The sequence below is a fragment of the Pipistrellus hanaki genome, assembly GCF_964339955.1.
Source record: "Pipistrellus hanaki genome assembly, chromosome: 7".
NCBI classification, from domain to species: Eukaryota; Metazoa; Chordata; class Mammalia; order Chiroptera; family Vespertilionidae; genus Pipistrellus; species Pipistrellus hanaki.
Genome location: NC_140509.1, coordinates 52,858,903 through 52,881,845, shown reverse-complemented (window position 1 = coordinate 52,881,845; position 22,943 = coordinate 52,858,903). Strand labels below are relative to the sequence as shown.

Sequence of the window (22,943 nt, the reverse complement as noted above, 5' to 3'; positions counted from 1 at the left end):
TTTCCCCTGGTTGTTATGTGGCCCCCACCTTTGTACCAAGGTTTTAGGGTCTTTTACAAATAGTGAGGGGGGACCCACGCTCACCAGTATGACTGTGAGGTCATTGAGTGCTAAAGAAAGTCTCAGAAAGGGTTTTTTTGTTTGTTTGTTTTTTCTTTTCTTGCCCTTAGGAGAAGTAGGTTCTTTTACATGGTTTGGCTCACAATTTAAGTGGTTATAAATATATTATATATACACGGTATAGTGGTATAAATAGATTTATAAATATACATCATTCTTTGCTACACCTTGAATGCCAACATGTAATCTTTGGGCTAAGCGAGAGTAAGAGATAGAATGGCCTTGTTCTAGCACACTTAGTTTCATCTGGAGTAGCAACCCATTAGATAAGCCCTCATTTCCTGCACGACTGGACACACTCAATGAGGTAATTGTTGTTGAACAACTTTGCAATGCCCTTTCATCTTCAATTAAATTAACCATAAAATGTAAAAACACAAATACTGAGGGAAAAGAGAAGTTTTACAGAAAGAATACAATTGATGCGTTGGGGATAGGAATGCTCATTACCCGCTTTGACCCTAAGACAACGAGAATACCCGTTTTTGTTTTTGTTTTTAAGTGTGGCCTGAGCCCATCGACCTCAAATCCTTCCTGGTGGAGCACCATGTTTGTGCAATTTTAACATGACAAAAAAAAAAAAAAAAAAAAAAAAAAAACACAACACAAAAACCCAACAACAAAAACATCACCCAGACTCAAGCCCCTACACCTCACTCACACACAAAACCATCTGTGCTTTGGAAATGTTTCGCAGTGGTTTTAAACATGGCATTTTTGTCTTCTTCACATTTTCAGATAATAAGGTGGGAATGCAAAAGTCACGGGGCCCCTCGGAATGGTCGCATGACTCTGGGGGTGCAGCAACCCTGCTTTTTGGAGAGGGAGACAGGTTATCTATCACCTTTCTAGTAACTCCGTGGCTAGGGGGGAAAGAACTCAACTACTATCTACAGAAACAAACAAGACTTTCTTGTTTATTCTACCGGGAAGCTATTATTGGGTAATTCTGCACACATACCCCCAAGTTATACAATGCTGTTCAAATGACATGATCCTATGGATTAACACATCAACTGTCCACTTTTGGCAATACCAAAACCTCATATTCAAACCATTATTACAGAAGGAGGTTGACTGAAGTCATGTATTTGATCACTAAACCTTAGGTACTTTCAACAGATGTGCAGAGATTGTCTACAAAGCATGGCCACAAGACAAACATATATATATATATATATATATATATATATATATATATATATATACACATAACATTTATACTCAAATTACAAGGAATTTTTCCAGTCATTGTAAACGTTTTTTAATTATTGCTTTTTAAATGGTAGATTGTAATAATAAATTATGAAGGATTAATGTCATTGAAAAAATAATTATGGCTAGGCAATAGTCTTAGCAATGGGAAGGCTATGCAAACATATTCACACAATATTCAAAATACACAGGTTCAAATATATATATATGTGTGTAAATAAGTATATATAATATGTATAATATATTGTCTTTGCTCATTTATGCCCTGAGATTTCAGTAACTTTGGAGCTCCTTCTTCAATTCCAGACAGGTGAGAGCTTTGCGGCCCTGGGTCTATGTACAAGGAATCTGCTACAGGCACCCTGACTCGCCAAGTCGTAAGTGAAGAAACAAAATAAGACACTTTTTTGTTTCCTGAAAATCTTAAGGATCCACTGGTTCGACTGTTTCTTGCTTGACCTTGACAGGTCCCAGAGGTAGTGGGTTGCTGGGAGGCAACTTCATGAGGGACAGGTCTGATGACTCATAGAGGTTACACCCTGAGAGGAGTCCATTCCCCAGGTTTCTTTGCAAGGACACTTTCAGGCCGGTTTCCTCCCTCTCTTTCCTGACCACGGCCAGGATTTCCTTCTCCACCACAGAGGAGGTCACGTCGATGTTGTCCTCCATGTCCTCGAGCCGGTCGGCATTGTCGCTGATGTCAAACTTCTCGATTTCCTCGTTGATCCGAGTCAGGTCCTCCAGAGGCAGCCCCGTGGTCGGGGCCAGAGGGCAGTTCCCCTTCAGGTGGACCTTGAGGCTGCAGAGGTGGATGTAGCTCTTGTGACAATGGGCGCACTTGTGGGGCCGCTCCCGGGTGTGTAGGCGCTTGTGGAGTTTCAGGTGCACGAACTGGGTGAACTTGGCGGGGCACACCTTGCACTGGTAAGGCTTCTCTCCGGAGTGGAGTCGCAGGTGGGTCTTGAGATTGCTGGTGCTGCTGAACCGCTTGTGGCAAACCTGCAGTGCGGGGAGAGGGGAAGGCCAGAGGATTAAGAGTTGCCAGTGGGAGGGGCAAGCTCACAGACCGATGATGCCCAGCAGCCCGGGAGGCGAGAAGCCTCCCTGTGGCACCGCTGGTGTGGCATTAAGCAAACAGGGCGATGTGGCCACACTGCACACGAGGTGGTGTTTATTTCCCCTACCATCTTCCACCCACGGGGAGCTGGCTGTGTCATCATCTACCTTGCAGCACCGGGTTCTTGTGTTGGCTAACCTATGGGCTGCGTGGCCTGGGGAGGGCAACTCCTTAGATAATTCCCTACAGAGGTCCGAAGGTCTACCCCTTCCCCAAAGACTGCCCACCTGGCATTCGTGTGGCTTTTCTCCCGTGTGGACCAGGTAGTGTTTCTGCAGGTGGGCCAGCTGTGTGAAGCCTTTGTTGCAAGTCTGACATTTGAAAGGCCGTTCTCCACTGTGCACTCGGAGGTGGACCTGGGAAGAAGCCACATGGGTTAGCTGTGCTCTCAGTGATCCGGAGGACCCGGCACATGGGATGCAGAGATCTTAAGCATCGAGATCAAGTCTTACATAGAAAAAAAGACAGCCCCGAGGTTTTCAGAAGGCTTTGCTTTGTTGGAGCTGAAGGAACACAAGTCACAGGCCAGCGGGGACCTTCACAGCTGCTCTTGTAGTCCTAACCCCGTGTTTTCGTTAATCAGAAGGAACTCAGGAGAGGGAAAGTCACTTGTCCACAGCCACACGGAGCCAGAAGCGCCAAAAGGAACATCAACTATCAAACCCACATCAACTATTTCCAACCCGGGCCCCACACTATGGAACATGAACTTGATAAGCTGTGGAAAGCGAGCTACTACATACAAGCATGCCCAACTACAGGCACAGACGCTAGCAGACAGGCGGACTGCTCTACGGGGAGGCCTACCTTCAGGTTTGAGAGCTGGCCGAAAGTCTTGGAGCAAACGTTGCATTCGTACTTGATCTTGCCATTCTGCTTCTTGAGGGGGTAGGGGAGTGTCTTGTAGCCAGTCATGTTCCTTTTGTTTTTTATGAGATTCATGGCCTCCTCGCTGCTGGGGGCTGCCGCCATCGCCGCTGAGGTAGCTTTGGGCTGCACCACGTGCTCCGCCGTGGCGGCCGTGCCCGCTGTGGGCGACCCGCTGGTGGGGCTGCACACCTTGTCCTTCATGCTGGCGGCCCCGGTGAGGGAGAAGGCACTGCGGGGCGTGGGGACCAGCACCTCTCTGGGGTGCTCCGGCTGCAGCAGCCGCCGAGCTCCTTCCGAGGGCAGCGAGCTGGGCAGCGTGGCCGGGTTGAGCATGGGGTGGTGAGGCAGGCTGCCCCCGCCCAGGAGGTTACCGTAGACAGGGTACAGCCTGGGGAAGAGGCCGAAGTTGCTGATGCTATTGATGCCGCCCAGGCCGTTACAATTCATGCCGTAGGGGGGCAGGAGGAACTTGGGGTAGTGGGCGTTGTAGGAGGGGATGAAGGGCGGCGGCAGGTGGTGGGGGGGCGCGTATCCGGGGTAGGCGCCCAGACCTTCGGGGCCGTAGGGCGGGTTCAAGTAGGAGTAGGAGTCCCGGTGGTCTTGGGGCCCCGGGGCCAGCGGGGACACGGTGTTCCCCGGGCTGCTGTGAGGGCTGGAGCTCTTGAGGCTTTGGTCGGGGCTGCTCCTGGCGGAGGGGCTGGGCGTCGTGGAGGACGGGATGGGGGAGTGAGGGATGTAGGTCGGCCTCTCCATCCCGTAGGCCAGGGAAGCTTTCAGAAAGTCTTCCGGGAGAGGGGCCTGGATCGGGTACACCACCCGGGGGTAGAAGGGCATCTCGGGGCTCCCGTTCTTCCTGAAGTCGTCCGCGTCCCTTTCCGGAGCGAGGGGTGAAATGTTCGAACAGCACAAGTCCTTCCCCTTGGAGGGGGGGTGGGAGTCCAACTTCAGGATTTCTTTCACGCTGTGCTCTCTCTTCGGGGGGTTCTTTGGGCAAAGGTCGCTCCTCTCGGTGCTCTGCTGCCTCGGGTGGCTCTGGGCTTGTGCTGAAACGGAGAGGAAAGGACGATTACTCAGAGGGGGACAGAGAGCTGAAGTGAAATTGCCCAGGTGGTGCTCTCCCCGAGAGGAGCTGAGCACCAGCTGGCCACGAACGAGACACCTGGTTTCTCAACGCCTCCCGTCCTGCGGGGGCCCCCTCAAAGTGCCGCTCCATTTCCTCCTCAGCACAGGGGGCCCTGGCCGCATCGCCTGATGGAGCGAAGAGCATCCTTCAGGTTACTTTGTTTCCACTGACAGAAAACACCCCCTCCCTGTGATGGAAAAGTGCTGCTCAGGCCAGCACAGGAGCGCGTCCATGAAAACGGGGTGGAAAAAATACCGGGGTGGGGGATGTCAGAGACTAATAAGCGCCGTTCTGAGAAAGTCAGCACAGCGGGCGAGATGTGGAAGATTAAGACTCATTTCAAGTAACAGGCAGTCATCAATTTTCACCTTCGGTCTCGTTTAATATGAATTTGATAAAAAAAAAAAAAAAAAAAAAAACAAAAAAACCACCCTGCACAGAACGGTCCACGCCAAAGGAGACAGATCAGAAACGCAGATGCCCCTCCTTCCCCTCGACCTGCTGACGACACAAGAACGCCGCCGCCACGGCTCTGTCTGGTCTGCCCCGGCTCCCGGCCACGCCGTCCCCTGGAATCACTCACGAGGCAGGACACGGTTCTCTCTGCCAAACCACAACGGGCACTGCCCGGGCCAGGCCAATTACTTGGCGCACCAAAGGACACGGGCAGCCGGGATGAAAGCATGCGTTCCCAGAGACGGCAGGCACACTGTGACTCGGCCAGGATACGATTTAGGAGCAGCGGCCACGAGGAGGACACTGCCAGACTCCCCAGGCCCTCGCCAGCCCTGCCTCCAAGCACCCAGCACAGACGGTGCCTTCAGGAAAGCACCCGCCGGGGCAGGGAAACCAAAAATTCCCTGCCCAGCCTGCCTTGGAAAGCAAAAGTAAAACCTAAGCGGCTGAGCTGGAGCTCAGGTTCTTGGAGGGCGTGAACACCTGCCACAGACCGAAGGCATCAGCCGCAACAGGCAGGAGAGTGAGCTGGTGAGGATCAGGCCAAGGCCTCCGCAAAGTATCATTCATCATCTTTTTTTTTTTTTTTTTTTTTTTTTTTTTTTTTTTTTTTAAGTTCCTGTTTGATTTAACTGAGAAGGAACTCCAGGCTTGACATCCGATAGGTCTAGAAAGGAGCTCGGTGGAACTCCAGATCCTGAGCTCTTCAAATCCATTCTCTAGGCTGACAGGCTGGAGGGATTCGGTTCCCGCCTGAGAGCCCCTTGGAGAATGTTATCTGCTGCTGGCTGTTATCAGTGACTCCCGGGTGAGCCAGCGGCCCCAGAATAAACACAGCCCAGACACTATCAGGGAAGATGCTGATGGGGGCAGTGATGGAAAGCTTGTTGAGGGAGAGGGATTTCTGCAGCCACTAAACCAAAATAAATACCCCCTTATCAGGCCAATATCGATCTTTCAGTGAGGCCCAGCAGGCAGGAAGTTCAAATTGTCACTTTTGTTTTTTAAAGCCTAAATGGTAAAGGAAGATAGACAACGGGAGTTGGAAAACTGATAGGCAAGACGTATATCTCTCTCAGCCACAGGAACGAATTTCAGGCAGGCTGAAAGAGAGTGACTCAGAGCATCCCCGTAGGCCCATGTTAGCAAAAAGTGTCATCCTGAAATACAGACACTTCACCATCATCCTTTTCTGCCATTTTTATGTGGCAAATTATGTCTAAAAGTCTCTTACTTTTTCCAGTGGCTTCAATACTCTTTCAATTATAAAATTCAATAAATTAAAGTGAAAGCAAAACATTTAGTTCAACCACAGCCTTGTTCTTCCTATTTAGTCAGAGGTGTTCTTACTAAGGGTTTCAACAATTCGTTTACTGAACTGAAAAAAAACACACTAATGATTCGGCCAACAAACATCATTTTCTAGGTAAAATATTTAGCAGTGTCGGGCACATAGTAAATCTGCAATAAATGTTTGCTATCTCTCATGCCTTTCTGAAAACAAATTTGCGTCTTGTTCCAAAACAATATCCAGAGGGAAGGTAGCCCCTCCTGAGGAATTGTGAGGTGGACAGCACGCCATCCACAGAAGGTACATTTTAAAAAATCATCCTTAGCAGCTGAGTAATCAGGGGAGCTGGTGTCATTTCTGAATCTCCCACTCAGCAGCAGCTTGAGTTAACATGAAAAGGAAAATCAAGATGTGTTTTTGTTCTTAAATCTTACATGGCTGTAGGCGGACAGAGTCATTTCAAGAGTGAACTGCTTCTGAAGGCTCTGAATGGCTTAATTATGCCGACTCACATTTTCGATCTATAATAAGAACCCCCAAGACTACAAGAAAGAACCTAGAAGTTCTGCAATAGGCAAAACAAAGTCTGTTTTCAACTGAAACTGAGAACGCAGATGAACATTTAGAAGTCTATAATTTGGTCAACTGTTTTCTAGATGGGTTAGTAAGATAGATAGAAAAAAATACCAAAAAAAAAACAAAAAAAAACTTGAAAGGGGTAGTAGGAGTTAAACCTATTTTAATAGTTCCGACTCCTTTTCTTTTGTTTTTTTAAAAAAATGCCAATTTGTGATTTCTGAATACTTATTTTTCTTGACCTAAGTTTGCATCAAATCTCTTCTCTTCAACACCCTACCAGTTGAGCCATCACTGGCACTTAACGTCGTCATGGGGATTCTGGCATGGACCTTTTTTGTGCTATAATTTGCCACACAACTCACTTGCACACACAATCTACCTGTTAGGCCTGATGAAATAGTGGAAATTTTCCTGATCAGTCTCAGTCATCAGTTACCACGCCTAAGACAACTGGTTTCACAATCGGCACTAGGAGTCTTGGCCCAATGTGACCAGTATTGTTACCTCTCATTCTCTACCATGAATACTGGGCAATAAAAGGGAACTTGGGAATGTTAGACCACCATTTAGGAAAAAATTTCTGCAAATAAACAATAAGGGATATTTTTGGGGGAAGAAAGGTATCATTTCACAGTACACAAGAATGTTGCTTCTGAACATAAAGGATATGCCCCTGAGTCTCAAAATATGTGCAAAACTTTTCATTGGAGGATAAAAATGCAAGACCTTAAAAACCTTTCTTTGATTGGCAGAGAGGGAGGGAGGTATGCAAAAAGGTTCTTTTGTGGTTCATACAAAATCACTGGGATGCATCACCTCACATGGAGTCACTGTTTAAAAAGATGAAATCAAGGTATTTCTCTGAACCCATGAATAATTAAGCCCAAGGACTGTAAGAAGACCCCCCAAAGGAAGTGACTTGCTATGCTGAGAAAGTTAGGAGGAGCCTGCCTATCTTCCCATGAGATGCCCTGCCAGAATTTAAGTTGTCTTTTACCACCAGGCTCTGAGTACGAGGCCTGGCACATACAGATGGTGAAAAAGCTCAGTAGCTCCTTAGATGCTTGGCTCTGAGACATGACAGCAATTCTTGGGAGCAGTGAAGGGAAATGAGGGAAAAGAATGGCCACCTTTGCCTAGGACCTGATTATACCCATCATGCTCATGTTGGAAGCTAGTTTATTTATTATAAATTTATTATTATGAAGCTCAAGGTGCCCTGTGTGTGTGCACGTGGGCACGTGCGTATCAATGGGCCACAGACACAAGCCTATGAGGAGGAGATCCATAATCTTTTATATTCCCTGTTCTGCAGAAAACTATAAATAATCTTGAGATCATAAAGAGATGAAGTAGACACTGTGATGAGCACTAAAGAGCTACAGAGTTGGGATTATACAAACTTATCTAGGATAAGTTGGTCCTAGAGCTGAAGTAAAAAACTCTAATGTATGCCTACATCATTCTTCCAAAAGTCTCAAAGATGAAAGTGTAAACTAAAACAATTTAGCCTTTAAATAAAGCAAAAGCGAAACCGTATCAATGATAGGTTCTGGGTAAAGTGTATCTGGGAATTCTTTGTATTATTCTTGCAACTCCCCCTTAAGTTTGAAATGATGCCAAAACCACAAGTTACAAATATATCAGCATTTAGATGCTGAAACTTTTAAACAAAAAGGTTTACAATTTTACTTTAAAAATCTAAACTTAATTTAAGAAACTGATTTATTACACAGCAGTGTAACTGAGAACACACACGCATAGTTACAACAGGTTGGAATGTTATGGTAATTCTTAAATCATTCATAGAGGTCACCTGAGAAGGACTAAAATGAAGTAGACAACAACCTTCCACCAAATAAAAAAGTAGAGGCTTATAAATCTAAGGAATTGAGAATTGGTTACAATATAGTGATAAGTGGCTACTTTAAAACTGATGAATTGATCAAATAAAAGAAGGAAGCTAAAATATAAAATCTTGTTCTTCATTTAGAATAACATAAAAAAAAATTACAGCTTCCAGTTTTTCTAGAATCAGTCTCCTATGTTCCACATCATACCATAACTTAATAACCAAATGGGCATCTCTACAAGATTTCAATGCATATTTTAAGCACCGACAAATTACCACAAACAAGGGGGGGGGGCGCTCTTTTCCCTGCCAAGTCAGCCTGTCAGAACCAATCTCTACCTTACCCCTCCCTGCCCCCTTTTGGAGATATTAGAATCGGACATATATTTCTTCTGGTGAACTTTCTGAATTCAACACTCAAAGTAGCTCTTCATACTTTTTCAAATGGTCAAGTCTTATAATAGGAAATAGGCACTAAAATTCACCCCTCCCCTCCTTCTGAGGGCCTGGTTTAAGCCACCTACTTGGCCCAACAGACGAAGCCATATAATTAAACAACATGTTATTAGCTCAGAGGGGCAGAACTGACATGACTGGCATTTAACATTTTTTTTTTGTTCTGTAATCCACTTACTGAGATTCATCACTGTCAGCTCTCCAGGATAAGGGTAGTGCAGCCTCTCTGCAAAGTCCCGGCAATACCACACAAGCAGCTCCTGGTTGGCAGGAATGGGCTTAATGGTGTAGAAGTAGATGTCCATCCCGTTCTGGCAGGCAGCCAGGTTCTGCTCCCCGGCGGAGTGCGCCGGGTTCACGTAGCGCATCCAGTTGCTCTTCTCCTCCTTAAAGCCATCGATGAAGTGGTGAAGCTCCCCTCTGGAGTAGATCTGTCCGGCAGGAAGAGAAGACAGACGGGTTGAAGAGGGTCAGCCCCCAGGCACCTCTTAAGAATCAACACAGCAAAGCACATGTGTGGCTTCTGGTCCCCTATCACCTAGCTAGAGAAAGAATCAAATCTGTTCGGCCCGAGTCGCCTTGAATCAGCAGAAACAAGGGCAGAAACAGGTAAGGCACACTGTCAGTTACCTTTTCCATCTCGGTTTTACCGCCTTTTCACGTGTGTGTGTGTGTGGGGGGGGGGGGAAATAACAAAAGGATGAAACACAACACTTCATTTGAGGAGCTGCCTCGCCTCGGGTGAATGAAAACAGCCGAGTCCTACTTTTTGCCACGGCGGCGAGTGGCAAGTGGGTGACGCTACCAACTTGAATTCCGATGATGCTGACTTTTAATGCTTTGAGTCACTGCACAGAAGACAAGCCGACGGGCTACGTCAAACCGAGTCTCTCCACTTTTTCTATGGCCTCTGTACTTGCCATTTCCTACACCCCCGCCCAAGGCTTAAACTATGCAAACATCCTCCACCCCCAAGCCTCGGAGTCCAGAAGTAACACTTGTTCATATAAATACTTGGAACCTTGCCTTTTTTTGTGGAAGCACTGGGTGGGGCAGAGGTGAACTTCACCTGGCATAACAAAGTGAAGGCTGGGCCGGGAGCCAGCATCTGACAGTCTACACCGCGGAGTCACTTTTCCTCTTGATAAACATGCCCAGCCTTGCCAAAGGAGGGGAGAGGGAACCCTCTTATCTGGGAGGAGGCTGGCTGGAACGCCACTCACAGGGCCATCGGCATGTGTTTTTGGGAAAAGAACAGGAAGACACCATGTCGTTCTTTAAGGGCCGTGCATAAAGCAGATTTCCAAGTTTGCCTTGTGGTAACTTCTGTTTAACAGATGCACACAGGCCACTCGGGGTGGGGAAAAGGCAGAGGTAAGAACAGGAAAAAAAAGAAATCAAAATATACGTTCTTCCTGAAACTGCTCCATCATGAAACGGCTTACCCTTCCACAGAAAGTATTTTTTTTTCTCTCTCTCTCTTTTTAACATGTATCACACCTCTTCTTCAGACCTAAGACATTTCCTTACGCATCTACAATCATCAATACCTGCTCATCTGTAACCTCTAGTCTCCAAGCAGTGGGGCACGGCTCGTCCCGGAGAGCAGGTTACTCCTTTGCTCTTAGTCACATACTATGGGAGTCTATAAATTGATTCTGTATTTCGCTCAAACGTTATCAGAGATAAAAAGGAACTCTGTCCCTTTAACACGGGCAGTAAACACCAGAATCACTTTCTTTTAAGAGTAACTTCCTGTAAATTGTGAAGGGGGAAATACATGTGGCTTCATCAAAGCAGCTTGTGAGAGCGTTTGCGGTGTGTTTTGTTAAGAGAAAATGGAACAAGGCTGGGTGAATTCTGCTATCAAGAGGGGTTTTCAAGTTTGTTTACTCTGATGTGCAAACTTCCAGGAACATGGGGTTCCATCGCTCTTGCACTCTTGGTTGGGCGGAAACTGCTTTCTAAAGCTACGGGTATGTTGGTTCCAGTCAGCCTTCCACGGACTACAATTTACTGTATCCTCATTTTAAAAAGAATTATTGGTGCCATGAAGTCACACACAAGCACACACGCGAGAAAATATGCATACGTCAAATGAACGCTGCTCCCTGTCACCTCACTACATTTCCATATATTATCAAGAAGATTAAAAAGTGCTGACTCATAGTACAGTTACAAGAAATGTCACTGGTTTCTCAACTTGAACATCCCTTCTCTTCTCTTTGACTGTGTAATTTGCATGAAACTTTTTTCTTTTCTCAAACAGATGTCCATATTCCTGCCAGCAACATCAGGATGCTTTTAACAACACGTGGGGAGTTATCTCCTACAACATCCTTTGTGTGTGAAAGACTGATTCAAATAAATCCTCCCAAGAACAGCATTTTAGTTACTTATAGTGAATCGTGAATGAATGAGGGAACTGGGAGAAGGATAGGAGGGTTCTTAGGTGTTTCTTCTCTTTGTCAAAATGACCAGGCATTAATGAGACTTTTGCTAGATTCTCTTAATTCAGACCTACAAATGAGAATCACACACCTCTGTTTCACTTCCGAAAAGATTTTATTGGCAATAAATGCAAAAATGCACTAACATTTTGCCTATTATAACTCATGTATTTTAAGCATAAGAAAAGTTGTGAGCACACAACTCTCAGAGTTCTCATTTGCTTGGAAAATAGAATACTACATTTCTAAAAACACAAAACTTCCTGGCTTTTGAAAAAAAATTGTTTTTTTAGGAACAGCTTCTGAATGATCCCCAAATATGTATTTTGTCAAGATACCTGTCTAAAAGGTAGAAATGTTCTAGGTAAATACTGGCCAAACTAATTGTAATCCCATTTTTGTTGTTACCATGCAGCTGTTTCTGAAAATAATTCAAATAATGATTCCCCAATTGTTGTGTGCTTTTTATGGAAGTATGTATAAAAATTTACTTTTAAATTTTGTACAAATATCTTTATTTTCTAATTGAGGAAATGAAATATCCTGCAGAGAGCTATGGGAAGATGAAAAGCAGCCCAATTTTTCCTCTGTTCACTCCAGAGTCTTTTACTCAAGGATTTCATCTAATTAGTTCACCTCTGAGGTCCTTTCTAACCCTGATATTCCAAAGGAAATTGTATTGGCTAGAGTTTCAGACTGGATATTATAGGAAGTTTATTATCTTGCATGATTGTAAGCATTTCCCCAAAGCTATGGATATAATCTACATACTGGCAAATCCGATAGTTTTGTGGTGCAGATGAATTTAATGTGTTTTTATTAATTTCAGAGAGAGGAAGGGAGAGGGAGAGGGAGATAGAAACACCAATGATGAGAGAGAAACATTGATTGGCTGCCTCCAGCACACTCCCCACTGGGGATCAAGCCCACGATCTGGTCATGTGCCCTGACCGGGAATCGAACCATGACCTCCTGGTTCATAGGATGATGCTCAACCACTGAGGCATGACAGCCGGGCTGGTGGCGATAAATTTAAACAGGACTAGTTCTGAGGTCCATTTGCATTTCCCTAGTGCTATCTTCTACCTTGCCTTCCTGAATGGCATTTTTCTTTTCAAGATTATTCATTTATAATTTATTCTTCCACTCAATTAAAGTTAACTCAGCAAGAAATCAAGAAGAGGTGAAATCTAAGACTTGGTGACTCATTACTACTTCCTTGAAGAGAAATGCAAATGAGCCTACCCTTGAAGCAAGAAGTAAACTGTTTCCTTTCTTCACATAGCTCAATGAATTGCAAAAGTTAAGATCCACATATAGTCCATATATCTCCATCCTAACCACCTATAACTGTTGGTTTTTAGGGCCAAACGTTTAGCCAGTTTCATCACTCTTGCTTAGCATTCTCTATGTCCCTGGGGACCTGAATACCTGTGGGTGGTGAGGCCCAGTACAAGTTGAAAAAGGAAGTGACCCAGCAATTCTAGCTCTACTTTTTTTTCTTAATGAATCCGGAAAAATTTTCCCATACTTACCCTCCAAAAATATTTCCTGTTGGCATTCTTCGGAACAGTATCACTGGTGTAGACTTCACCTATTAGAGGTCCAAATCGTGTTCCCTTTGGTATATATTCTTTACTTATGACTCCAATAACCTAAAGGAGGTAAGGCATATGAAACAATTACTTTGACTGCAACATATTAATCAATGTTTTTATTTTAATGAGTTGCCAAGTGGTAAGGCAACCAAAAATGACAAAATTATGATATGGCGCCTACATAATTAACATCGTGCTTCACCTTAGGGGAAGACCACTTTTAAACTCCCAGATCATAAACCAATATTTAACCAACCATTAACATAGTCTAAAGGATTACTCTCCAGTGGTTGAGGGTCTTTTATTTTTATGATTACTTTTTATATTAGAAGAACAGAGAGGTATCCATTCTGCTTTAGAACAGGAATCAGACAATGCAGAATTAGATGGTCAAGGTCAGACCAATTCAGCCTGCTCCTAGTTTCCTATTTCTCCTCTCCCTCAACCATAAACACAGTGTGCTTGAGGGGAATAAAGTAGTTTTAACCTCAGAAACCAAAATAATGCTCTTTGGTCGTTCCACAGAGGCCCGAGGAACCAGAAACCAAATACATGCTTTTTTTTTTCTTCTTTTTTCTTTTTCTTCAACTAGATGAGGGTGTTGCTTTTTTTCTCCTTCATAGCTTGTAAGTTCTCTTTATAAAAAAGATCTCTCAAAGTAACTTTTGTTCTTGTCTAGCATCATCTACTCAACAGTGGTCAAAGTCCTCCTTTAAAATGAAATTTATACTGAGGAGAGTTGTGGGTTCTGAGAGCCTCGGGTTCTAAGATCAGAGGAAGTGACCTTCTCAGACTGGCTGTATCACACATTCTGACTTTTTAGGGTCTTACTAAAGAAACATGTTAACTATGCAGTTCCTCATTGATCGTAAATTTCTTGGGGGGGGGGGTGTGAAAAAAAAAGCCACCAACCACAAATCAGGAAGCAATTCATCACTATTGAAAAAACTCCTCTGTAAATAGTCCTTCACAACATTTTGCAATTACAGTTTTGTTTTGGTTTTTATACACTCACTTTCCCATTTTTATTTTCTTCCCATCCAAAAGAGCCTACAAGTTAGTTACTAAATACCATATGGACCAAGAGGGGAGGTAAAAGACAATATTTGTTTCTAGTTTTTATTATCCCTGGTGGTTCCTGCTTAATTGCTTAACTGAAATGGAGGCCAAAATATGTCAATAATGTTCATAAAGGAATCTAAGATTTTAGTTATGACATGCACTGACACTTCATTAAATAGCATTAAAAGTTCAAACCTCTGTTTAAATGCATATAGAGTAGGCACACTCTCTACTTATAAGGTAGAGAGACCACTCTTTTAATATATTTCTTATCAGCCAATAATTTTTAAATTTCTTTGAATTTTATTTATTTATTACTTTTAATATATATATATATTTTTACTGTTCAATATATAAGCCAATGGAACATACAAAGACTGGAAAGACAGAAAAAAAATTTTCTACCCTTAACACAAATTGAAACAAGGTTGGTCAGCTAGAATGTTATTTTTGGTCATTTATGAATTTCTGGCAGACAGGTGAAAAAAGCAGATGTTCATTTCATCACTCTTCCTCTGCCTTCATTTACATCTATCTGCCCTTTCAGTAACAGTTTGTCATTATGGGTATTTGTTGGCAGTACAACTACTGGAGACAAGAATACCTCAGAATAGTCTTGAGATAAAACATATACTAAAGCTTAAGTGGACTTACTTATTCAGAGGCTCATTGTTTATAATACATTATTGAACCTAATTAATTGGAAAAATTCATGGAATTGACTGCTATGACACGCAAACCACTTGGCATTCATGTTTGAGTGACTGTCCCATAACATTAAAATGACAAACAGGAAAAACAAATAATGTCATTTGTTGGTGAGCCAATAATTAGCAGTTGATATTTTCAACATATCCACTTTAAAGCAGTAATTTTAAGAAAGGTACTCAACTGGTTCATCAACTTTGTTTTAAATTATAGTCTCTTGCAGACAGTGTCTTAGGAGTCAGAGCTTGATTACCAACAAGGAGCACTGCATTGAGGTCAGAGTGTTTCTTCTGAATTGCCATTCTTTTTAAACCCCGGGGCCTCTTGGTTTTCAGATACCAATCTTACATTAAGAAAACACACAACATGTTCCTGTGTACAAAGGCCACGTAGAAATTTAAGGAAGATATGTCACCCAATCCCTATTTGAGCAACATGGGCAAATCGCTGGGGAAGCTATAAGGCACTATTGGAGGTAACTCTTCCCATCTGTAACCTTACAAATGCCAGACAGCAGGCAAGACAGGAGAACACCTAGACAGAGGAAGGTGTGTGGGGGAAGAGAGATCTATGGAGACCCCTAAGGCCCCCCAAAATAAAAGAATCTCAATATTAGATTATCTTTTCAACAGTCTTAATATCTTAATTTCCTATAATACACAAAACTGTAGGGTACAAATAAACTCATGTATGTAGATAAATAGAGACACAAGATCACAGAACTTTTAGGCGGGAAGGAATTATGTAGCTAACATGCCATCTATATATTCATGCTCAGTCCAGTACTCTAACACACAATAAAAACTTTCATCTCAAATCCATGTCTGAGACATTATTCAAAGAGGACAGAACCGCTGCAACTCTTAAGATCACAGTACTCAGCCAGGTAACTAGGAAGGGGAATAGGAACTGAGTGGAGCTTCAATGGGAAGTGGAAGACCAGGTCACAGCCTGCCCCCTCCCTGGAAAGATGCGGCCCGACGTGAAGCTTAGCCAACAACATTCCATCCTTGGAGCAAGCACAGGACACAGAGGAGCCTGGCGTGTGCCCTGGATCTTGCAGTGCTAAGAAGATTAAGAATGTGTTCACCTAGCTCAGGAAGGAACCGTCCCTGGAACTGACCAGGGTCCTAAAGAATTTCTGCTGGGGACAGGCTGCTGTGCACCTTCCATATCCATAAACCTATCAGCCAGGCCATGCTGGCCTCCACGCTGCTTGACCCTAGAAGCTCTTCCATGTCACGGGTTATGTGCGGAGCCGACCCCTCTGCCACAGGAGCAGATCCCTCTCTGTCAGTGGCTCCAGTCACAGAACACGGGGGTCAGTGGCTCCTAGACAAAATGAAGATTTCACAACGTACGATGGGGTGGGGGTGGGGGAGAAGTAAAAAATCTGATAGCAAGGAGAATGTAAGTTCTCTGTTTGTTGTTTAAAGCAATTCCTCCTTTAGGGAGTATGTGTACACACACACACACACACACACACACACACACACACACAGTAGTGGGTTTTAATCAGAAACAGCATTCAGGTCTAAATGTTCTGTGAGCATTCTCAGCCCAGATGCCAGTAAGATCATTTTAATTACTAGCTATCTCTCCCCTTCCTCACCCCTAGCCCCACAAAAGGCCTCATTCGATTACAATCATAAGGATTATCTGCAATGAGATGACTAGCACTGCTGTGGACCAAGACTTCAGCCAGTAATGCACCTCATTTTTTTAAAAAGGGGTGGAGCAAATGGAGATGTTTTTAGAAGGTTTCCTCCTTAATTATCTTTGTATTAAAGGAAATGTGGTAATGCCTCCGAACATGTCGCCCAAATAAAAGGCGGTAGGAAGAAGAGAGAATTGCACGTTATGGGCAAGATACTTTTTGCAGATGGCTTGAGTTAATAATGGACTTCCATCAAAGTGGACACTGAGCGAGTCCCCATCGTCCACCCGATGTTTATCACCACATGGCTTTGGGAGGTCAGACTCGGAGCCACAGCACTTCTGGAACACGAGCCATTTCAGAGCAGGCTACCACTTCTAAAATATAAATGTTTAAATGGACCTTTCTGTATTCAAATATTCATAGAAAATTATTTTCAGGAGGACAAGGGGAAAACCCCTCTAAAAGAATAGCCCATCAGTTAAAAAAGCTTAAACAGTTTTGAATACTATGTCTATATTTGGTGTGAGTTCTGGAAATAGGAAGTAAGAACAGCCTCATTAAAGATACAAAAATGATTCTAAACCAAATCTAAAAATGAGGGTCAAGATCAGAAACACGGTTGTATGTTTTGTTTTTAAACCAAAAGGAAAAAAAAAAAAAAAAAAAAAAAGGTGCTGACACATAGCACAAATTCATAGTGAAAAATGGTCTTGCTAAAAAAAAAAAATCCCCAAGTATGTCAGCACAACAGTACATAATGTGGTATATCTTCTGCTACTTAAATGAAAACACTTAAAGAAGGGCAAGTTAAATTAGTAAAATCAGTCAGATAAAAACTACATGTAGAAGGGCGTTTTTTGCCTATTTCCACAGCTGGTGGGACTGAAAGGACTAACTGAATAATGACGGTGTAAACAGTTCACCGGTCCGAAAGGTCTGTTTGAGAGAGCTGGTATGCAGCAGGCACGTCCTCAATGGCCCAGCCCCACAGTCCTCCTTCACCACCTTAAGGGAGCTGTCCTTCCCCAAAGTTCAAAGAGGGAGAAACAGAAAAGCAGGTACAAATTCCAGAGTAAGCTTCCGACAGCCTTGCATTTACGTTGGTTTCCTGGTTGCTTTTAAGATTAGGAACTGAAGATGTACTATTTTAGTCAAGTGTTTCAGTTACATAAAATACGGGAAAATAGAATAAGAGAGCCCTGATCTCTTATTAGGTTAGTGTGGAAGGACCCTCTTTTAGGAATTCAGGCACAGCATTTTTCTTTTTTTCTGTTTTTTTTTTTTTTTTTTTTTTTTTTGGTGTGAACATACTGAAGTAGGGAGATAAATGTTCAGAAGAAAAGAAAAAGACAAGCCAGCTTAATAAAGGATCGGTCTGAAATATGTTCAGACTAAAAATAAAGCCACAGTGACACCAAGAGGGGCCAGTGTAGCACAATCAGAGAGCACTCACTGCTGGGGAAGTCAGAACTTTGCTCCTTCCAAGCCTGGGCTCTGGCTCTAGCTGTGCCCTTTAGGTAAGTGGCTATCTTTCCGAACCTTGGACTACACGATCGAAGGGCATTACTCAACGAAGCTATGATTTTAAGTCAAATGATGGAAAATGAAAAGCTTCCGCTGAGCCCTGAACACTGTAGAATGAACAGGCAAAGATCACCCACAGGATAGAAATTCATTTCAGTTCATGGGCTGGACAGGGCAACACAGCACAAATGAACCCGGGAAGAGACCAGCGTTTGGTCAAATAGGAGATGGGGGGGAAACACACTGCCGCTTGGAAAGCCACAGCCAAACCTTAAATACCCAAACAAGTCCTAACATTGATTCCAGGGGCCACAGGGTAAAAAACTTTCTACTGAGAACAGTATTTCCTGCAGAAAGAGGTACAATGAAGGCTGATCTCTGGGGTTCCATTTTTATGAATGTTCACAGTACTGCTACCATTTAAGTTTGTTTTAGATACCAATCTTACATTAAGAAATTTTTTATAAAATCAACCTCCACTCTCCCAGCAGGGAAAGGAAAAAGATTGCTTTACGATGAAACTCAAAAGCAGAGTTGCTCTGCTTGATTTTATATGGTCGAGTCTCCCCCTCACCAAAAACAGGGAACTCAGACACAAATAGGAAAGGGACAGAGTCTTTCCCAAACAGACTCCCGGGATCCTTCCACTGCTGGGCCTTCGAGAAGGAAGAGAGCGACCTCCTGGCTCCCACGAAGAGTCCCAATACGGAACCGCGGGTTCCTACAGCAAAGGGCCCCCGTGCCCTGCTCCGTGGAGGCCAGCGCAGAACACACAGTGGCTGGAGGTGAGGCTGGTGGTGGGGAGTCTGTTGAGCTGTTGTCCTTCAACTCAGCCCAGTAGGGAGAGCAAATGCGGGAGCCCAACGCTCAGAACAAGAGGCGGTTCTGCAAGCTATTTCCCAGCTACCCATCACGCCTCGCCGTACTCGTTATATAAAAGGGTACCCACCCATCCTCGGCTCCTTCCAAGTTGGGGTTTTCGGCCCCTTTGAAGCAACAAAGCGTGTACCCACTTCAGAGGCCAGTAAGGAATGGGCCCGGCAGGCCAGCCAGAGCCCAGGGCCGCCCCGGAGCCACCGTGGTGAGCGCTGAAGTCATCGGCACGGAGGACACTTTTTACATGACCCTCTTCCCGGTTTATGCCATCCCTTCGGTTCATAAACACCTCCGGGTTTTGAGAATAATTGCAGAAACCCAGCCAATAAAAGCTGGCTCGTTAAAAAGAATAAAGCCATCTAACGACCCAAAGGAGACAAAGGAAACATGACCAAGTTTTTTGTTTGTGTGTGTGTGTGTGTTTTTTTTTCCTAGAAAAAGTTTTCTCCCTCCAAAGCTGCTGGACACCTTGGGGGCCCCGGGGCCCGGGAGCCCTGCAGCTCCCTGACCATGCCGTCCTCCCCACGCGGCGGCTGAGCTCTGCCAAGACATGTCAAGCTGCCAAAAGGCTTAACTGTTTACTAATTAGTATGGAACCGTGGAGGGCTGGAGGAAGTGAGCCAGGGCTGACGGAGGGAAAGAGAAAGCCATGAAAGGAGTGGAGTGAGGGATCAATTACTTCCAGGCACTTAGAGATCCTCACCAGATAGAGGAGGAGGCCTCGGGGGCCACGGGGGAGGCTGGGCACCCGAGGCCCATCTTTCTCCAGCAATAAAGCAAGCGGCAACCACGTACCTCTTTGCCGTTGGTGGCGTATTTGAAAAGCAGGTTCCTGGGCAAGGATGCCTCCGCCTGAACCGAAGTCCCTCCGTCGGCTCCCGAGTCCCAGGGGTGGTCGTTCACGATGTAGGTACACTTCTCTTCGAACTCGGCCTCCGTCCACAGAGTCATGTCCGCGTCCTCCATGTCCATTTTCATGGTGCCCTCCGGCCCCTCTGCCAGCCCGGGAAACCTCACAGCGCTGCCGGAGTCACACTTCGGGGCAGCCTGGAAGAGAAGGGAAGGCCATTAATCCCCATTGTCCTGTGGCTCCTCCGGGAGGCTATGACTAATACAGTAGTCTGAAGACTTGAAAAGCAGATGCCGAGTGCTTGGTACAGTTGAGTAAGAGCCAAACAGCAGGAGAGAGAAGACTGCCTTAAAGAAGCAGGGTTTGAGAAGGCTACTCAAGGTTTAAAAAAAAAAAAAAAAAGTGTGGCAACTTCATTGGGGGGATAAAAAAAAAAACAAAACACAAAAACCACCACCTCTGAACAATCCCCGGCTTTCCTTCTCACGGCAGAAAAATGTTGTGGGCGCTCGGTCCCGGGTCCCAGAACGCCTGGGGTCATGGCTGCCAGCCCCTGGGCGCTGTGGAAAAGCTGCCTCAGAAGACTGTCACAAACAAGGAGAGGAAGAGGAAGGAGCTCTGTCTGCCTGTGAATGAAGCTAAAAATGGAAAGCGCGTGTGTGTTGCAGGAGCGGAACCCAGCCTGCCTTTTCCAAATGGGGAAGACTGAACTTTCCCACCAGCTCCCGATGCAAAACAACTTTCAAAACAACTGCCCCCCCTCCCGCCCCCCTCGGCCGAGGGATCTCTTTCATCCTCTCAAGTCTGGAAAGGATTGCATCCTGCCAGCATCACGGAGGTGCAGCCTTTCAGAAATTGTTTGGACCACAGGAACAGAGGAGGGAAGATGGGTGAGGGGTTCCAACGCCCCACCGTGCCTTCAGACTTGTGGGCATCCCACGCCAAGTTGAAAAGCAAGAACACACACACACACACACACACACACACACACACAAACACCAAAACATAAAACCGCTCAATAGAATTCCCGGGAGAGAATTCCTTCAGGAGCCCTCAGCTACAAATAGCACTTTCCATTTAAATCTGAAAGTGTACAAATTCCCAGAAGTCACTGATGTGCTACAGTTTACTGTAACTAAAGTTATAATAAATAGAGGAGACTCAGAGCACTCGCTCTGCTTCCACTTAGAAATGGACAAGGAGATTCCCGAAAGCAGTGCCTCCTCACCCGCAGATAGTGTTTTCCAGAGAGAGAGAGAGAGAGAGAGAGAGAGAGAGAGAGAGAAGGCAAACAACTGCGATGTTTTCCCATATACACATGCTTGGTAAAAAGTAGGAACATGCGTCTCTCTTCCATGTAAGAGCCTGTCCCCCTTAGAATGTACACACAACACCGGGCAAGTCCTCCAGGGTGGCTTCCACATTCTTCCATCTCCTTAAACATGATGCTTAAAAAAAGAAAGAAAAAGAAGCCAGATGCAAAGTTGTCCTTCCCTCGGTTACGATGCAAGCACCCTTGCTTTATTTTTTTCATGGGGTTGCAACATGCACAGTCAGGATGCCAAATACGCGTTAAAAAAAAAAATATATAAAACAACATGTAAAAAGCCAGCCCACCCGGAGCCGTCGTCCCTGAGCTCGGACGGGGCAGAAGCCACGGCGCTGAAACTTCAGCGAGTTGACAAGGACGCCCAGAACTGAAAGGGTTAATGATTCATAAGGAAAAAAAAAGCCTTACAAATAAATGTTTGACAGTTCTAAGTGCCTTAAAGCCTTTCTGGTTTCCACTTGCGACGAGAGCAAAAAAAGAAAAAGAAAAAAAAGAAGTTTCCAGGTCAATTCCAGCTTTACAGAGAAGATCCCAGCTCCTTACCCAGGTCGTCCCCACGCGCTTTCCCAAGCAAATATCCAGCAACATCGGAGAGCAGGGTCGCTCATCGCTGCCCGGTCCGCATTTCCTCCGCGGCGGCCCCGCGGGCGCGGCTGGGACCCGGAGACGGGCGCGCGGCGGCGGCTCCGCGATCCGGGCGGCGGGCGGCGCGGCGCTGGGCGCGGACAGGTGCTGCGCTGCCCGCCCTCCTCCGGAGCACTGACTGCGGGCCTGCGGCCGCGGCGCTTTCAGTCTGCGCTAACCGGCGCGGCGGCTCTGCCCTCCCAGCTGCAGATTTCCCATTTGTCTGATTGACTCAGCACCCGCGCCTCAAGTGGGGGGCGTGGCCTCACCTGCACCAGCGCGGCCGCCCGGCCCGGCCCGGCGCTTTCCCCCATCCCAGCCTCCCCGGTCCGCCTGGGATTTCAACATGCATCCTCCTTCCCTTGGAAGGCTCGTACCCCTCGGCGCTTACGCGGGCTGTTATTGTATTCTAAGTATTCCAGATCGCCCTCCTTCCTGCCGAGGCTTTTTCGGGGGGGGGGGGGGGGGGGGAGGGCGGGCGGAGAAGGGGGAAGGAGGTAAGGGGGTGCACGCACATTTCTTAAATTAAGAGGAGAAACCTAAAAAAGGATCTAAACATGTTGTGGTGTGCTCGGCTCAAGTCCAATTACAGATTACATGAAATTTATTTGGAAAGAACAAGTGAAATTATTATTTTTTTAATCCAATTGTAATAAAAGGTTGCTGTCTGATCCTCGACCTATTACCTATGAAACACACACACACACACACACACACACACACACACAGACACACACCTGTAAGCTTCCATTTCTCCTGCTAACTAAAATGCATTCAAATTTGGCAGCGCTCACTTCCTCTTTTCAATTATTTAGTAAATTGGGAAATAGGAAGAAGTCATCATCCTACAGATTAACGTGTTTGGTTTTTTTGTGTGCGCCTTTTCTCTGTCCCCAAAACCCACAGCCAGACTTCTGAGAAGCGTGTAAGCATGTAGTGTATTAATCGTTTCCCAGTTAAAGGGAAGGTTGAGCAGGTCATTCCAAGTGGAGGGCAGACAGAGGCAGTAATTAGTGGGGCTCCTTCGGAGCCCTGTCGCTCGGAGCCGGCTTTTCCTCCAGCCCCAGTCAGCCCTTAGCTGAAGGAAGGACATCCTGTGATGATGGCATACAATGTCCTGTTTGTTTATTATTAAGAGCGTAGACCTTGCATTCCTGCTTCTCATTACAAAACAAACCAGAT

At 45.3% G+C, this 22,943-nt stretch overlaps 1 protein-coding gene across 3 annotated transcripts; it reads right to left on the bottom strand.

Moving 5' to 3' along the window:
• Nucleotides 1-1,308: 1,308 nt before the first annotated feature.
• PRDM1 (PR/SET domain 1) lies at nt 1,309-22,096 on the bottom strand. Of its 3 annotated transcripts, none has more exons than XM_084890508.1 (7): nt 20,265-20,506; nt 19,753-20,004; nt 13,065-13,184; nt 9,258-9,510; nt 3,260-4,365; nt 2,680-2,808; nt 1,309-2,334 (listed from the first exon to the last, which is right to left on the bottom strand). In XM_084890508.1, exons 1-7 carry the CDS (start codon nt 20,346-20,348, stop codon nt 1,759-1,761), a joined length of 2,520 nt encoding a protein of 839 aa, XP_084746634.1. In that variant the 5' UTR covers nt 20,349-20,506; the 3' UTR covers nt 1,309-1,758. The 3 variants fall into 3 exon arrangements, with proteins under 3 accessions (XP_084746634.1, XP_084746636.1, XP_084746635.1); XM_084890510.1 differs by lacking the exon at nt 20,265-20,506 and adding an exon at nt 22,031-22,096 and having other exon boundaries at nt 1,311-2,334; XM_084890509.1 differs by lacking the exon at nt 20,265-20,506 and adding an exon at nt 21,681-21,970 and having other exon boundaries at nt 1,311-2,334.
• Nucleotides 22,097-22,943: the final 847 nt, after the last annotated feature.

What these genes read in the sequence shown, in the direction of transcription:
- PRDM1 (XM_084890508.1), bottom strand. Translation starts at nt 20,348, where the DNA reads ATGACCCCAGGCGTTCTGGGACCCGGGACCGAGCGCCCACAACATTTT. An exon ending in ACGCCACCAACGGCAAAGAG is followed by an intron (nt 13,185 to 19,752) that starts GTACGTGGTTGC and finishes TACCTCCTTTAG; the next exon opens with GTTATTGGAGTCATAAGTAA. An exon ending in AAAAGCCACACGAATGCCAG is followed by an intron (nt 2,335 to 2,679) that starts GTGGGCAGTCTT and finishes CCCGCACTGCAG; the next exon opens with GTTTGCCACAAGCGGTTCAG.